Genomic DNA, 13579 nt, shown 5'->3' with positions numbered 1-13579 from the left:
GGTCTTTAGAGCACCAAAGTTTGTCTTAACCATGGCGAACAGATATGGGGGTCCAGTTTTGAGTCTGACACTAGTGGAATGTGAGCTGATATTTCTGCTGTGAAGAAATGAACAACATATGGGTCAATATACAGGGGCCAACTTTGGCTCATTTATATAACACCACGACACATACAGTTTAACTTTGAAACATATAAAAAGCCTTACAGTGGTCTGTAAAAACACTGAGTTGCCAGAGGGAAAATGTCCAAAGGACAGCAGCAAACAGATCGGTCAAGAAAAAATTATATTCGGTAATTTAATATTTGAGAAGAATGTTTAGCCTTGATTATTAAAGACTTGTGAATCAAAACAGCTGTTGTTTTGTTCCTACATTACCTTGACAAAAATTATACCATCCTGGAAAAGTCTGGAGAAATAGATCCACTAATGTCTGTCTGATTGGTTCAATGTTTTGGGGAGTCAGCTGTCAGCAGATAAGATGTCCATCTTCTTTGACCTAATAATCCCATTACTTTATATTTACCCTCTGAAAATAACCCAAAAGGAGAAGAATATTTATGGCTGCATTGATTACAGAAGTGAAGCCCTGGAAGCAGTTGAAAGGCTTAACAATAGGAAGATTAAGAGAATTATAGAGTATTGACTTGTGGCTATTAAAATAGGAATCATGAAGTATATGTATGTAGACACATGAAAATGTATACATAAAATAGCTAAATGGAGAAAAAGAGTGCAGAATTATAGTATACTTTGTTTACAGCCACTTTAAAATCTATAAGTACATATTGTTTAAGCTTAGAAGAGTCTATATTATAGAGGATACAAGTAATTTGCTTGAATGGAGAAGTTATAAGTTTGTTATGTGAAAATTTGTTTTAAGAATAGAGTTCTTCCTTAAGTTTCTCTCAAAGAACTGAACTTGTTCATAGTCACACACTATTTTAGCTCAAGCATTCACAGTGCCGGCATGTAAGGCTGAATGCTGCTGCTACACTCGTGTGCCCAGCCAGTTGACATGACTTTTGGGGCTCCTGAGCCCCAGGAGAGGGCAAACTTGATCTGTTAGGAGGAAAACAATGATGGTGACTTACTGGGAAACTTACTTCATCCTCCTGATTTATTTTTAGATCCGGGTGTAAGTTGGCCAGTTGTATCAATGACTAAGTGTTTTAGGTTCTAAATTATGTCTTCTGTAGTCGTCTTCTGATATTTGGGAAGCTTATTTGGCTTGAGAAAGCGAAGGAAAATAGCAAAGGAAAGAATTTTCAAAGAATTCTTTTTTTTATTACTACTCAGCACTTGGATTGCAATAGAAAAAGGTTAGGAAGGTAGGGAAAAAAATAATAGTTGGCACAGACTACGTATCAAGCCCTGGCCAAAGTAGGTGGATTTAACTCTAGCTTCTCAAAGTGACCTCAGGAGGTAAGTTCTGTTATTATCCCCATTTTGCAGATGACTAGAGGCACAACCGTACAGTATAAGGTGCCCAAATTTTCCCAGCTACGAAGTGGCAGGGCTGAGATCTGAACCCAGGCAGTCTAGTTCCTGTGTCTGTGGTCTTAACCACTATGCTATAATGGATATATTAAGCTCTGTTTTCTAAGGTGAATATAGAATCACTTGTTTTAGATTATTTTACAACCAATTTACAACCGATTTGGAGTTGGTTTGGTTGTACCCTTATGGATAAGCACAGGAATTATGTGGAAGTTGTTTTTCTTTCCCCAGGGTCCCTTCCAACTTGTGTTTCTAGGACTTTATATATACACTTAGGTAGAGAGAGTGAATCTAACTTATTTTAGACTGTAACATTTGCTTAGGACCAAACCTATGATTAATTAAATGATTTTATTTCCTAGGCTATGCTAACAGAGATTGAGCACAAGGTTGCCTCTCTGTTAGAGAATTGCAAAGATCAGGGCCTGGGAGACAGTGGAGCCACTCAACAGGAGGCTGAAGCACTTTCCTTGAAACTAAAAACTGTGAAGTGCAATTTGGAAAAAGTCCAGATGATGCTGCAGGAGAAATACAGCGAGAACCAGGTAAAATATGACTGTGTATAAACATGTATGTACATACATGCATATGGTCGATCCATCAGCAAAGAGCTGTGGGTGGAAGTAAGGAAACAACTACAGAGGAATTACAGTAAGTGAGGAAGAATTATGCCTCTTAAAACTGTAAGGCTTGGTTACACTGGCTTTTGTCATTGGTTTCATTTCGCTGTGTAGTTTTCCCATCTAGGTTGTCTTTAGTGATGGTGTTGGTTTGGTTAGAGTTGGTTTGACTGGGTTGATTGTTCTTGCTGATAATGAGCTCTCTGTAAGCCTTCTTCATAAAAGAAGGATATATTTTAAAGGAATTGTGTGACTCTGATTGACTGGAAAAATGAAGCCTTTATAGATAAGATTAAAATTTGACAACCAGAAACACAAAAACCTGTTTCCAGGGTACTTTTTGTTATTCATTTATAAATATTCGCATATACTGATGAAAGTATCATACAGCTAAAGTGTGCTGTGACTTTTAAAAGCATTCTGTGTATATAAATGCAAATGTTCATCTTGTGAGTAGGATCTTACTATGTAAGATTTGCATCCGTACTTATGAGTTGGTGGTTTCTACTTAAGAGAACTTACATTCACAGAAATAAGATTGGCTCCAAGTACACAGGCTGTATGGATCCCCTTTTATCCTAATATGTTCTCTCTCTTTTAAAGCAACTACTTACGTTTTAGACATAGGGGAAATTTGAGTTCATAAGCATAATACCATGTCTGTTTTTTATATCCATTTCACTTTGTCCTCAGTAAAAAAGTGCAATAGATTTCCTAGCTTTTAGTAACTCATTGGATGAGTTAAGTTGAGGAATGATAAAACGACCACTTCATCAAACATAGTGGTTTTTGAAGTCGTTATGAAATAAGTACATTAAATCGTAGTGTATAATTATTGTAATTAACAAAATACAGTCATTTACTTCACATAAAACTTTTCCATTGTGTAGTCGCATTATTAGAATTGAAATAGGTCACCATTTTAAATAAATAGTCTGCCATCATAAAATGTTTTGCAGCATTCTACCATGCTAAAGAAATCTTCCGAGCATCAGAAAGTTCTCCAACCAGATAACCTTTCTGAATTTGAATCTGTTGTAACTGAAAGGCCACAGTTTAGCAGACAAAAAGATTTCCAGCAGCAACAGGTAATTTCAGCCCCGAACAGTTATAAAGATAAGAATAAAGCTTTCTGTATGGAATTTCCCATTGAACTAAATACTGAAAGGCCATTGGAGTGTTTTCTTACGTGACTGAATAGAAAGTGTGATGTGTGAGTGTTCCTGTGTGTGCAGCAGCTCTGAGTTTTGAGCGTTTACTGCAGTAGCTGCTTTGCTTTCATCTGCTGCCGTTGGGGATACTGGAACTTGGCTGCCTTATTAACTTGCGTCTTATATCAAACTAAGCAAATATCTTCAGGGTGAACTTACCTCTGTAACTGCAACACTTCTTTCCCTATTGTTTCAAAATGTGTTAGTATATTTTTGGTGGTTTTCCATGTGTGTAGCATATATTTAACAATACTTGGTCATTGTGTGAATATTTTAAATAAGTTTCTGAAAAATAAAAGTTAACAAGAACAAGCAAGAAAGAAAGAGTAATAGTAAATAATGATTTAGGAAGTGATTCCAGATCAGCTGATCTCAACAGAAGAAACCCTTGGGTACTAACTGAAAACCTTGATTGATTGGACTATTTGAATCTTATTCAATTATAGGTTCTGGAGTTAAAACCAATGGAACAGAAAGATTTAATCAAATTCATAGAATTTAATGCTAACAAAATATGGCCTCAGTATCGCCAACATGATAAAGATACAACTCAGACATCATCTGTGAGGTAAAATATTTTTAAAGAATCGGACATTCGGTAGTATTGTGGTTGGGAGAGTTAACAGTGTTTCTTTTAATATCACTTATAAAACATTGTCTGAATGTAATAAAATTTTTGTATGTTGATTATTCTTTTCACCTTTTGTTTTCCCTTAAAAGCAGTAAGGCATCTAGCCCTGAAAATGGTGCTCCAGACTTGATCTTGTCAACCCAGGGCCAAAGTGGAGATAAATGGCAATATTTACATCATGAACTTTCAATAAAAATTCGGCTCCCTCTACCTCAGCTTGTGCAGCCCCAGGTCAGTGTGTATGTGCACACAGTGTAAATAAGTGTGTTTACCTTTGAAAATCCAACGAGCATTCATTAAACACGCGTGTATGTTCTGCATTATTTTCAAAAAGCAGTTTATTTATTTTCAGAAGGCAAAGATGCCAGGTGGATTTTCTTACTTAGCTGTCCTCTTTTCATCTTCCTGGAAATCTGCATTAAGTGCTTCCCTTTTGTGCTTCTATAGCATGCTGGGCTTCCCTGATCATAGCTCTTAACTATACTATACACCTGCGTATTTGTCTGTATTCCCCATTAGATGGTATGAGAAGAAAGACCATGTCTGCCTGATTCACATTTGAGTGCCTGGCACAGTAGTAACTGGAACATCAAAAAATCTTGGTTACTATATGTTGAATGAATAAACGAATGAATAATATATGTAAAAAAATACTTTGAAAATGATACGTTGCTATATGAGTGTCATTCATTCATCAAAATATTATTTGGGGGCTTCCCTGGTGGTGCAGTGGTTGAGAATCTGCCTGCTAATGCAGGGGACACGGGTTCGAGCCCTGGTCTGGGAAGATCCCACATGCCGCGGAGCAACTAGGCCCGTGAGCCACAACTACTGAGCCTGCGCGTCTGGAGCCTGTGCTCCTCAACAACAGAGGCCGCAATAGTGAGAGGCCCACACGCCGCGATGAAGAGTGGCCCCCCCTTGCCACAACTAGAGAAAGCCCTTGCGCAGAAATGAAGACCCAACACAGCCATAAATAAATAAATAAAAGCCAAGCATTAAATATATATATATATATATATATATATATATATATATATATATATATATATTATTTGGCATCTGCAGTGTGCTGGCCCCTATGCCAATGGTACCTGTCTGTAGGTATTCTCACCAGCACACCTTATCACACCTGATTATTGCGATTACAAGGGTTTATTCATACTGTGCCAGCTACTGATGGATGTCTCTCTAAACAGGGAGCCCATGAGCAGAATAGCACCATGGCTCCCAGCAATCAAGCTTCTGCCTTTAACTTTGCACTCAAACTGCCGGGGCACAGGTTTTCAATGGTTTCCCAATTCCCCAGTCTGGTGGGAACTTTTCCGTTCTCTTCTACTCTACCAAGAACCTTATTTGACCAATTAAAGTTGAATCAAATTCATTGGTAGGATTTTAGTCTTGGTTTCTCCTTGTCATATACACTATAACATGTAATATATCATTCTTTTTCCAGCAATAGAATAACATCCCTTGTTCTCCACCCTTCCACCCCAGCAGAGTCATCTACCATCCCATCCTGTTCCTTTATATATGTTAGTTTTCCAGTTTGGGAAAGAAGTGAACTCTGAATCATTCTCCCTTCTGAAGTCACAGCTCATTTTCAGTACTTATTTAGCTTTTCAATAACAAATCAAGATGCAAATCTGTCCCTGGAGGTGACTGTATTCTATTGTAAGAGTTGGCTGTATGCCAGGAGTCTACCAATAAATGGGAAAAGAAACAACTAACCTTGGAACACAGATAGATAGCATCCCTACAAATTGAAAGATTAGTGGTTTTATTCTATTTTTCAAATTATACTTTGTTTCCCCTCGTTTTGTTATCTAAATGGACCCTCAAGTGTCTGTGTAAAGCCTGTCATGACTTTTCAAAGCTGTCCAAAATATTTAAATTTTAATTTAATTATTTTTTTCTTATAAATGACAAGATAGACAAAAAACACTTTCCAAGAAGGTAAACTCGGAAGATAGCATGTTCAGGCATTTTTGATGTTTTATGTTAACATTCACAGGATCTCAAACTGTTTGTAATAGGGTTTCCCTTTTTCAAATAGGTTGCCACAAATATGAGTGTTCTACCCAGTGTGAGTATATATAACTTTAAATACCCAACAACTGAAGAACTGAAAACTTATACCACCCAACTTGAAGACCTCCGTCAAGAAGCAAATAATCTTCAGACACAGGTAGCAGCTGCATGTTATGTATTTTCCTCATTGTAATAACAAAAATGAGGGGAAATGTGATATTGTAAATTGGCCGTAATTTTCTTTACTGAACAAATAATAGGACACATAATGGAATGAGTCCTAGAATTGCAAATAGGATTTATCTCTCTTACTGACTCTGGTAAATTTGGTAGTGGTTGCGTAGAATACCATGTGCATGGGCTTCTAAACCTGAGTCCAGGATTGGCAGGAACAAGGATCTTGATTGATTAGTACTGTCTGCAGTGGGGCTCTGGGATTGCAAGGGTGAGAAGGGAGGGAGGGAGTAGCTGCAAGGTTTCCAACCTTGAGTAGGCTTAACACTGAGGCGGTGTGCGGGATAGCTTAGGTACCCATCAAAGAACAGGGCAGGAAACAGCCCAAATTGGGGTAATCAGTAACTTCGGCAGGCTCCTAATTTACTTATAGTCACCAGGCTGTACCATGCTGTACCAATTCTACCTTTAAGATGTTGTACCTTTTTCTAATGAATCCTTCAAGTTTCTTGACTTCTTTTCCTTCTCCAGGCCATACTTGATTTCATTAACCCACTTTCTCCTATGTTAAAATATGGGAGGCGGAGAACAGTGGGAAGAGGGATAGTGTGATTTATCTGGGACCACGCTTCCACCTGGATGGCCCCACTAAAGAAGTCCTTCATCTTTTGATTTACCTTTTAATTCCATTCAGTAGTCAACTCACTACCTAACACTGAGTTTCTTAAACTTGTTTCTCTCAGAGTTAACATCTTAATTTTATTTATTTATTCTGCTACCTAGTTCACACTGCATTTGAAATGACTAATCATAAAAAAAAAAAAGCATAACATAAATTGTAAACTATAATGGAAACCAGGGAAAAGTAGGCTTAGGAAGGTGAGGAATCTTAGTGATTTTTATTTTTCCTTTTCTCCTCTTGATTTAGGAAAACGTGTCAGAAGAAACATATGCAAATTTGGATAAGAAATTACTTGAACTCTTTCTGACCCTCAGTCAGTGCCTGGGCAGTGTGGAGGAGATGCTGCAGACCCCTTGGCTCCTGAGAGGGGATGTCGGTGCCCAGCAGGTGCACTACGAGGTAGGGAGCGTCCGTCAAGCCCATGTGTTGGCCATTACCACAGGCGGCCCACTAGTTAACTAGAGCTGAAACCTCTCAAGGTCAGACCTTGTTCCCAGTGTCTTTCTTCCTCTCCACTTTGCAGACTCTGGCTCTTGAGTTGAAAAAACTTTGCTTAGCTATGAGTGACAAGAAGAATGATATTTCAAAAGCCATGACTTGGCCTGGCAAGAACGCCAGCCTGTTCCTTGACTGTTTTGATAACCTCCAGATCTACCTGGAGCACATCCAGGCTACAACTGCCTCTAGGAGCAAGTCCCTGAAAGCTGGCCTCGACTATAACCGCAGTTATCAGGTATGGGTCTGTGCACTTGGCTGCTTTGACACTGTTTTAGGTCGTAGCATGGACCTCTAATTTCCATTCATTCCTATTCCTGGCAGCATTCATGAGTGGGAATTGCTAAGGAAAACGATGACACTCTTTCTATGAAGGTCTTTAAGTTAGTTCAGCTGCTCACGGTGGGAGACCATTTGAAAGTGAGGTCCTTTCCAAACTCTCGGGTATGAATTTGTTAGGTTGAGCTAAAGTAATGTTTCTTTCCTGCGTTACATTCAGCCACTTAAAGAGCGTCACCTGGCAGGATTTCTAGGTAAGGGGAGCCATTACAGTTTTTGAGCAAAGGAATGACAGTCCACGTACATTTCCGGCAGATCCATCTGGCAGTTGTCTAATGGGATTTAGAGCAGAGACTTGAGGCAGGTGGACTAGTTAGGAAGCTACTAAAAACTATCTAATGAGAGAGAAAAGAAACAGAACATCACTTAGGAAAGAGTCTTGCCCATAAAATCAAACCTGAATCTGATCAAGCCTCTAGGATCCAAGTCAAATAGACACAAGGGAGGAACATGTTAAGCGGCACCAAGGGAACGCAGTCAGCCAGGCCCAGGCAGTGGCAAGCTGTATAGAATGTGTGTGTATGTGCTTTTCTCCACGACCAGCCCGCCACCCCAACACCAAAAAATCCAAAAAACCAAAAGAAGAGAGAGATGGGCAGGGGGGCTGCAGATGACAAGGGACTTAAGACACTTGTTAATCCATTACAGCCTATTGGACCTCATTTAGATCCCGGTTCCAACAAGCCAAAAGGAAAAAGTATAGGCAATTAGAGAAATGGGAACCCTGCCTCGATAGTTAATAATACTAAGGAATTATTATTGATTTGTAGTATTTTTGTGTGTGTGTGTGGTACGCGGGCCTCTCACTGTTGTGGCCTCTCCCGTTGCGGAGCACAGGCTCCGGACGCACAGGTTCAACGGCCATGGCTCACGGGCCCAGCCGCTCCGCGGCATGTGGGTTCTTCCCGGATCGGGGCACGAACCTGTATCCCCTGTATCGGCAGGCGGATTCGCAACCACTGCACCACCAGGGAAGCCCGATTTGTAGTATTTTTAAAGGGAGGAATCTTTATCTTTTAGGAAATACATACTGAAACATGTACTAGTGAAATAATATGGTATCTGGGATTTGCTTCCAAATAATCTGAGGGAAGGAAGGTTAGGTACAGTAAAGAAAGCTCAGGGGACGGGCTTCCTTGGTGGCACAGTGGTTGAGAATCTGCCTGTTAATGCAGGGGACACGGGTTTGAGCCCTGGTCTGGGAGGATCCCACATGCTGCGGAGCAACTAGGCCCGTGAGCCACAACTACTGAGTCTGCGCGTCTGGAGCCTGTGCTCCGCAACAAGAGAGGCCGCGATAGTGAGGGGCCCCACGCACTGCGATGAAGAGTGGCCCCCACTTGCCACAACTAGAGAAAGCCCTTGCACAGAAACGAAGACCCAACACAGCCATAAATAAATAAATAAATAAATAAATAAATAAATAAATAAATAAATAAATAAATAAATAAATAAAATAATTAATTAATTTTTTAAAAAAAACAAAAAAAGGAAGCTCAGGGGAGGGTGCAGAAGAGAGACGACCAGGCCCAAGTCAGTAATTGTTAAAGCTGGATGGATGTTGGTAATGCAGGGGTTCCTCCTATTTTGGCATATGTTTGAAATTTCTTATAGCACAGAAACTGAAGGACAACTGAATCTTTAAAAAGGTACTGAAGGCCTAAGTGAGATTCTCACTGTTTCCTGCATTTATCTTTTTATACAGAATGAAATAAAGCGATTATATGATCAACTTATTAAGAATAAAACATCTTTACAACAATCTCTGAATGAAATTAGTGGCCAGAGTATTGATGAACAGCTTCAGGTAATCAAGTCAAAATAATTCAAACTGACTTAACCTTGAACCAGAGAGTCTTGTGTATAAGCTGTGTTTCTGAATCACTTCCCGAAATGTAAGTTTGTTTAGTGTTGGGAAGGGTATTGAGAAATGAAACCCTCACTCTCTTTGTAGGAGTGCCAATTAGTCCAGCATCTAGGGATCATTTGGCTACATATCAAAACTTTAAGCCTAAATGCTCTTGCATACAGCAGCCCTTTCACTCCATTTATCCAGCAAGTATTAATTGAGGACCTACTATGTTCAGGCACTTCTCTAGGTACTGGACTTGCACTTATCCTAAAGAAAAAGGCAAGTGCATAAAGATAAATATATTTATGAATATTCAAGGATGGACCTAGCTGCACTGCTTGCATTAAAGACTCTAAATAGCCCAAAAGTCCGTTAAGAGCAGACTGTTGCTAAAGCAGTGAGCAGCCTTACAATGGCATATTATATGTCTGTTTAAAAGGCTCCAGATACGTTTGTACTGATGTGAAGAGATGCTGAGGAGCTTGTAAGGGAGGAATGCAAATTGCAGAACACAATGAGGTGTGCAATCTATTGTGTTTCAGGATGTGCACTATACCTCTACTCAGTACATGCTTTGAACCCATTAGGAACAAACTGTCAACTGTGGATCTTTGGGGAGAATGGAGAGGATAGAGAAGTGGGACTTTCACTTTTCCCTTAATTCTTTTCTATACTGTTTAATTCTTTTTTTTTTTTTTTTCGGTAGAACGCAAGGGCCTTAGCCCCATTTATTTGCATAAACCAGGGGTTTCTGCCACAGTAACAGTCTTAGATCGTGGGAAACCCTTTCCCTCCAGCCTCGGCAGGGGCAGAGGGAGACAGACACACGAACACGTCTTTCAGATCCCTTTCTCTGAGGTCTGAAGAGACCATCTCCTCCTCTTCTGTTGCCTCTATATGATTAGCTTTCTAAGTCTGCACCCCCCACCGCACACACAGTCTGCTATGGGTTAAGCACCAAATATTAAATCAAACCCATTAAACAGGTTGCTCTTTAGCCACAGACACAAAGAAGAGTGTGATGCCACGAAGGAACTGGCCAGTCGTGGAACAAAATGTACATGCTCCCTTCTTTCTGACCCGTGGAAGGGTCTGCTCCTTGAGCCTGACCTGGATGTTTCATCACAGGGAGACTGGGGAGGCTTGCAGGGAATAACTCGACTTTGGCCCTCTTCCACGGCTATAAGGATGTTGTTCCCACAGGGACCATCCAGATTCCAGCTCTGGAGAAAGACAAAATGTTTAATTCCTTTAAAATGGATATGTAGACGCCTTATTAAACGGTTTTCCTTTTTTGTATCGTCTCTCGCTTTAGAAAGCAGATGCATACACAGTGGAGCTGCAGAACTCTGAGAGCCGAGTGGCAAAACTAAGAGACGAGGGGGAGAGGCTTCATTTACCTTCTGTTCTACTCCAGGAGGTTTACAAATTAGAGGTATGTCTGAGCAGAGAACAGAACTATGAATTATAAAGAGTATTACTCTTATAATTTACTCTCCGTGAATTACTGTGATTGTAAAGAGTAAGACTTTTTTCTTCTACCAAGGGAATTTAGATATGTTCTTCATTTGGGTTATTTTCATGGTTGGATGGAAAAGTCTGTGCACACCTGCTCTTTCTTTTCAGGATGTACTTGACAGAATGTGGGGAATCCTGAGAGCCAGGTACACAAAACGCAGCAGCCCTTTCATCACTGAGAGCCAGCAAGATGCTTTGTTGCAAGGCATGGTAGAACTGGTGAATATCGGAAAGGAAAATCTTGCTCATGACCCCTTACAACAAACCAAAAGTAAAGTTGCCTTACATGCTCAAATACAAAATCACAAGGTAAGACACATGGGTCAGATCACCTTTTCATAGACTTTAAGTTTTTCTGAGTGTGAACTAAGAGCATCTGTTTTCTTCCCTGGTGAAATTTACATCATTCCTTCATTCTTTCAACAAACATCTATTACAGTGCTCCCTGTGTACCAGGAACCCTGCTAAACTCGTAAGAATATGATTGTGAGTGAAAACAGACATAGTTCCTAATACTTATGGAGCTTTCAGTTGATTGAGAAGACATATTTGTCAAGGAGCCATTCAAACAAATTTAAAATTAAACTTGGCATACACACTTTAAGAACATTTAATAGAGGGAATTGAATTCGGGGGTTAGGAGAGGTTTTACTGAGAACTGAAATCAAAAGAAATATTTAAATTACGTAAATGTATGTCTAGCGTAATGCTACAATAAATCCTTTTGATTTCCATTCATTTCATTAAACAAAACCTCATGATCATCAACAAGAGATATGCAGTAATTAAGTGCTGATCATAAAAATGTATAAGACAGAGTTCCTGCCTTCAATAAGCTGAAGTCTAGGCTTTTGATTAAGTAGACCTTAGTCTAAGAAAACTTCAGAGGTAAATATTGTATAAAGGATGGCGGGGAAGAGGAGAAAATCTATTAACTGATATATACAATGTGTCAGACCTTATGATAGATGCTTTTATAAACCCTTGTATGTATCCTTTTCAAGGAACAAGAGAAGGGATTCACCTAATAAGAGGTTCCTCCCAAACAACTAGAGGGGGCAGCCGACTGTAAATAGAGAGCCATGGGAAGGAAAGCCTTCCTCTTTAAAGGCCTTAAAGTGCTATTCTGGGAGCTTTCACCAACCAGAATCCCAACAGACCCCATCAGTGAATTCCCTCTAGTTAACTATTTTATTGTGTAGAAGTTAGAGCCAGAGCTTAGGAACCTCTGGCTCTTGAATATGTGAGTTTCTTGGGCTCACACAACTATCCATCCAATTTATCATCTTGAAACTAATTAGCCACATCAGTGGCTTTACCACTTTTTGTAAAGTTTCTTAAAACTTGGAATAACTAACATAGGAAGATCTCACTGGAAATTTAAATTGACTCATTAATAATGTTTGCCCTTTAATTTGGACTATTTTGTGGAAAATATTACCTAGGGTAATTTTTCTTTGTGATTTGTTAAAATTCCATTCGTACTCAAAGACTATGGATACATAAGCAATTTTTATTTTGTTTTCTCGTGTGTTTGACTCTATGTGGCTGTCCTGGGATTTTGGATTAAAAAGTAAATGACACTATAACATGTTGAAGTAACGGATTTTAAGATTTTTCACAATGTAAAAATAAATAAATATTAAAATCTTCCTCATTTCACAGCTTTTTTTCCGGAAGCTTGTTGCTGACATGCTGTTGATCCAAACATACTCCAACAAAATGCTTCCTTCTTTATTGCAAAAGAAAGAGACAGTGTGGGCAGAACAAGTAAAGGAAGTTAAATTACTAGAAGAAAAGTCACACCAGTGCGGAATAAAGCTGCAAAGTTTATTGCAGGTAGGTGGCTTTCATAAATTTTGTACTTAAGCCGGGAATTCTGGATTTTCAGGCATCACCTCTAGTTTTGAAAACAAGTATCTGGTTATTATTAAGCAATAGTTAAGTGGGAACCAGCAGTGAGGAATGTGGAATCCTGTTCCAGCTCTGACTGCTACTCCCGGAAAGAAATATTAGCTGAGATTTCTTATATGTTGGTTAGGGATGGCACAGCATCTTTCTACCTTCCAGGTTTGTGTACAAATAAACAAAATGGAAAGCACTTTGAGATCTTGAATGAGATCATTTGATGAAATAGTCAGCGGTTCAGAAATGGTGCATCCCAAAGAGGGCAAGCCCAGATGTTCTGTTGCTGAAGTAGATTCATGACAGTCCTGTCCCAAGTCAAAGAAAAAAATTAATCTTACGTAAAGCTCTTTCTCAATTTTAAGGTTTATTTCCCCTTTAACTTCTTAAACACGGTGGATGTTAGCACATAAAGGAAATAAACAAAAAACAAAGAAATATTCAACATTTTTCTTTTTTTAATTTATTTTCTTTTTGGCTGCATTGAGTCTTCGTTGCTGCACACGGGCTTTCTCTAGTTGGCAGCGAGCGGGGGCTACTCTTTGTTGCAGAGCGTGGGCTTCTCATCGCAGTGGCTTCTCTTGTTGTGGAGCACAGGCTCTAGGCTCACAGGCTTCAGTA

At 39.4% G+C, this 13579-nt stretch overlaps 1 protein-coding gene across 8 annotated transcripts in view; it reads left to right on the top strand.

Annotated features, from left to right (window-relative positions):
- SYNE2 (spectrin repeat containing nuclear envelope protein 2) overlaps positions 1 to 13579 on the top strand; it is a 332365-nt gene that overhangs the window by 233785 nt on the left and 85001 nt on the right. For 7 of the 8 annotated variants that reach the window (XM_082840730.1, XM_082840729.1, XM_082840727.1 and 4 more), the window contains 11 exons: positions 1863 to 2045; positions 3080 to 3208; positions 3778 to 3899; positions 4052 to 4193; positions 6019 to 6150; positions 7096 to 7248; positions 7373 to 7582; positions 9389 to 9490; positions 10851 to 10970; positions 11162 to 11362; positions 12719 to 12892. In XM_082840730.1, coding sequence (XP_082696856.1) covers positions 1863 to 2045; positions 3080 to 3208; positions 3778 to 3899; positions 4052 to 4193; positions 6019 to 6150; positions 7096 to 7248; positions 7373 to 7582; positions 9389 to 9490; positions 10851 to 10970; positions 11162 to 11362; positions 12719 to 12892 — 1668 coding nt within the window. The remainder of the gene's footprint in view (positions 1 to 1862; positions 2046 to 3079; positions 3209 to 3777; positions 3900 to 4051; positions 4194 to 6018; positions 6151 to 7095; positions 7249 to 7372; positions 7583 to 9388; positions 9491 to 10850; positions 10971 to 11161; positions 11363 to 12718; positions 12893 to 13579) is intronic. The other variant, XM_082840728.1, reaches the window with a different exon arrangement.

The sequence above is a fragment of the Leucopleurus acutus genome, assembly GCF_964270905.1.
Source record: "Leucopleurus acutus genome assembly, chromosome: 1".
Taxonomy (NCBI): domain Eukaryota; kingdom Metazoa; phylum Chordata; class Mammalia; order Artiodactyla; family Delphinidae; genus Leucopleurus; species Leucopleurus acutus.
Note: the sequence above shows the minus strand (reverse complement) of the source record. Positions and strands in the feature narration are given on the sequence as shown.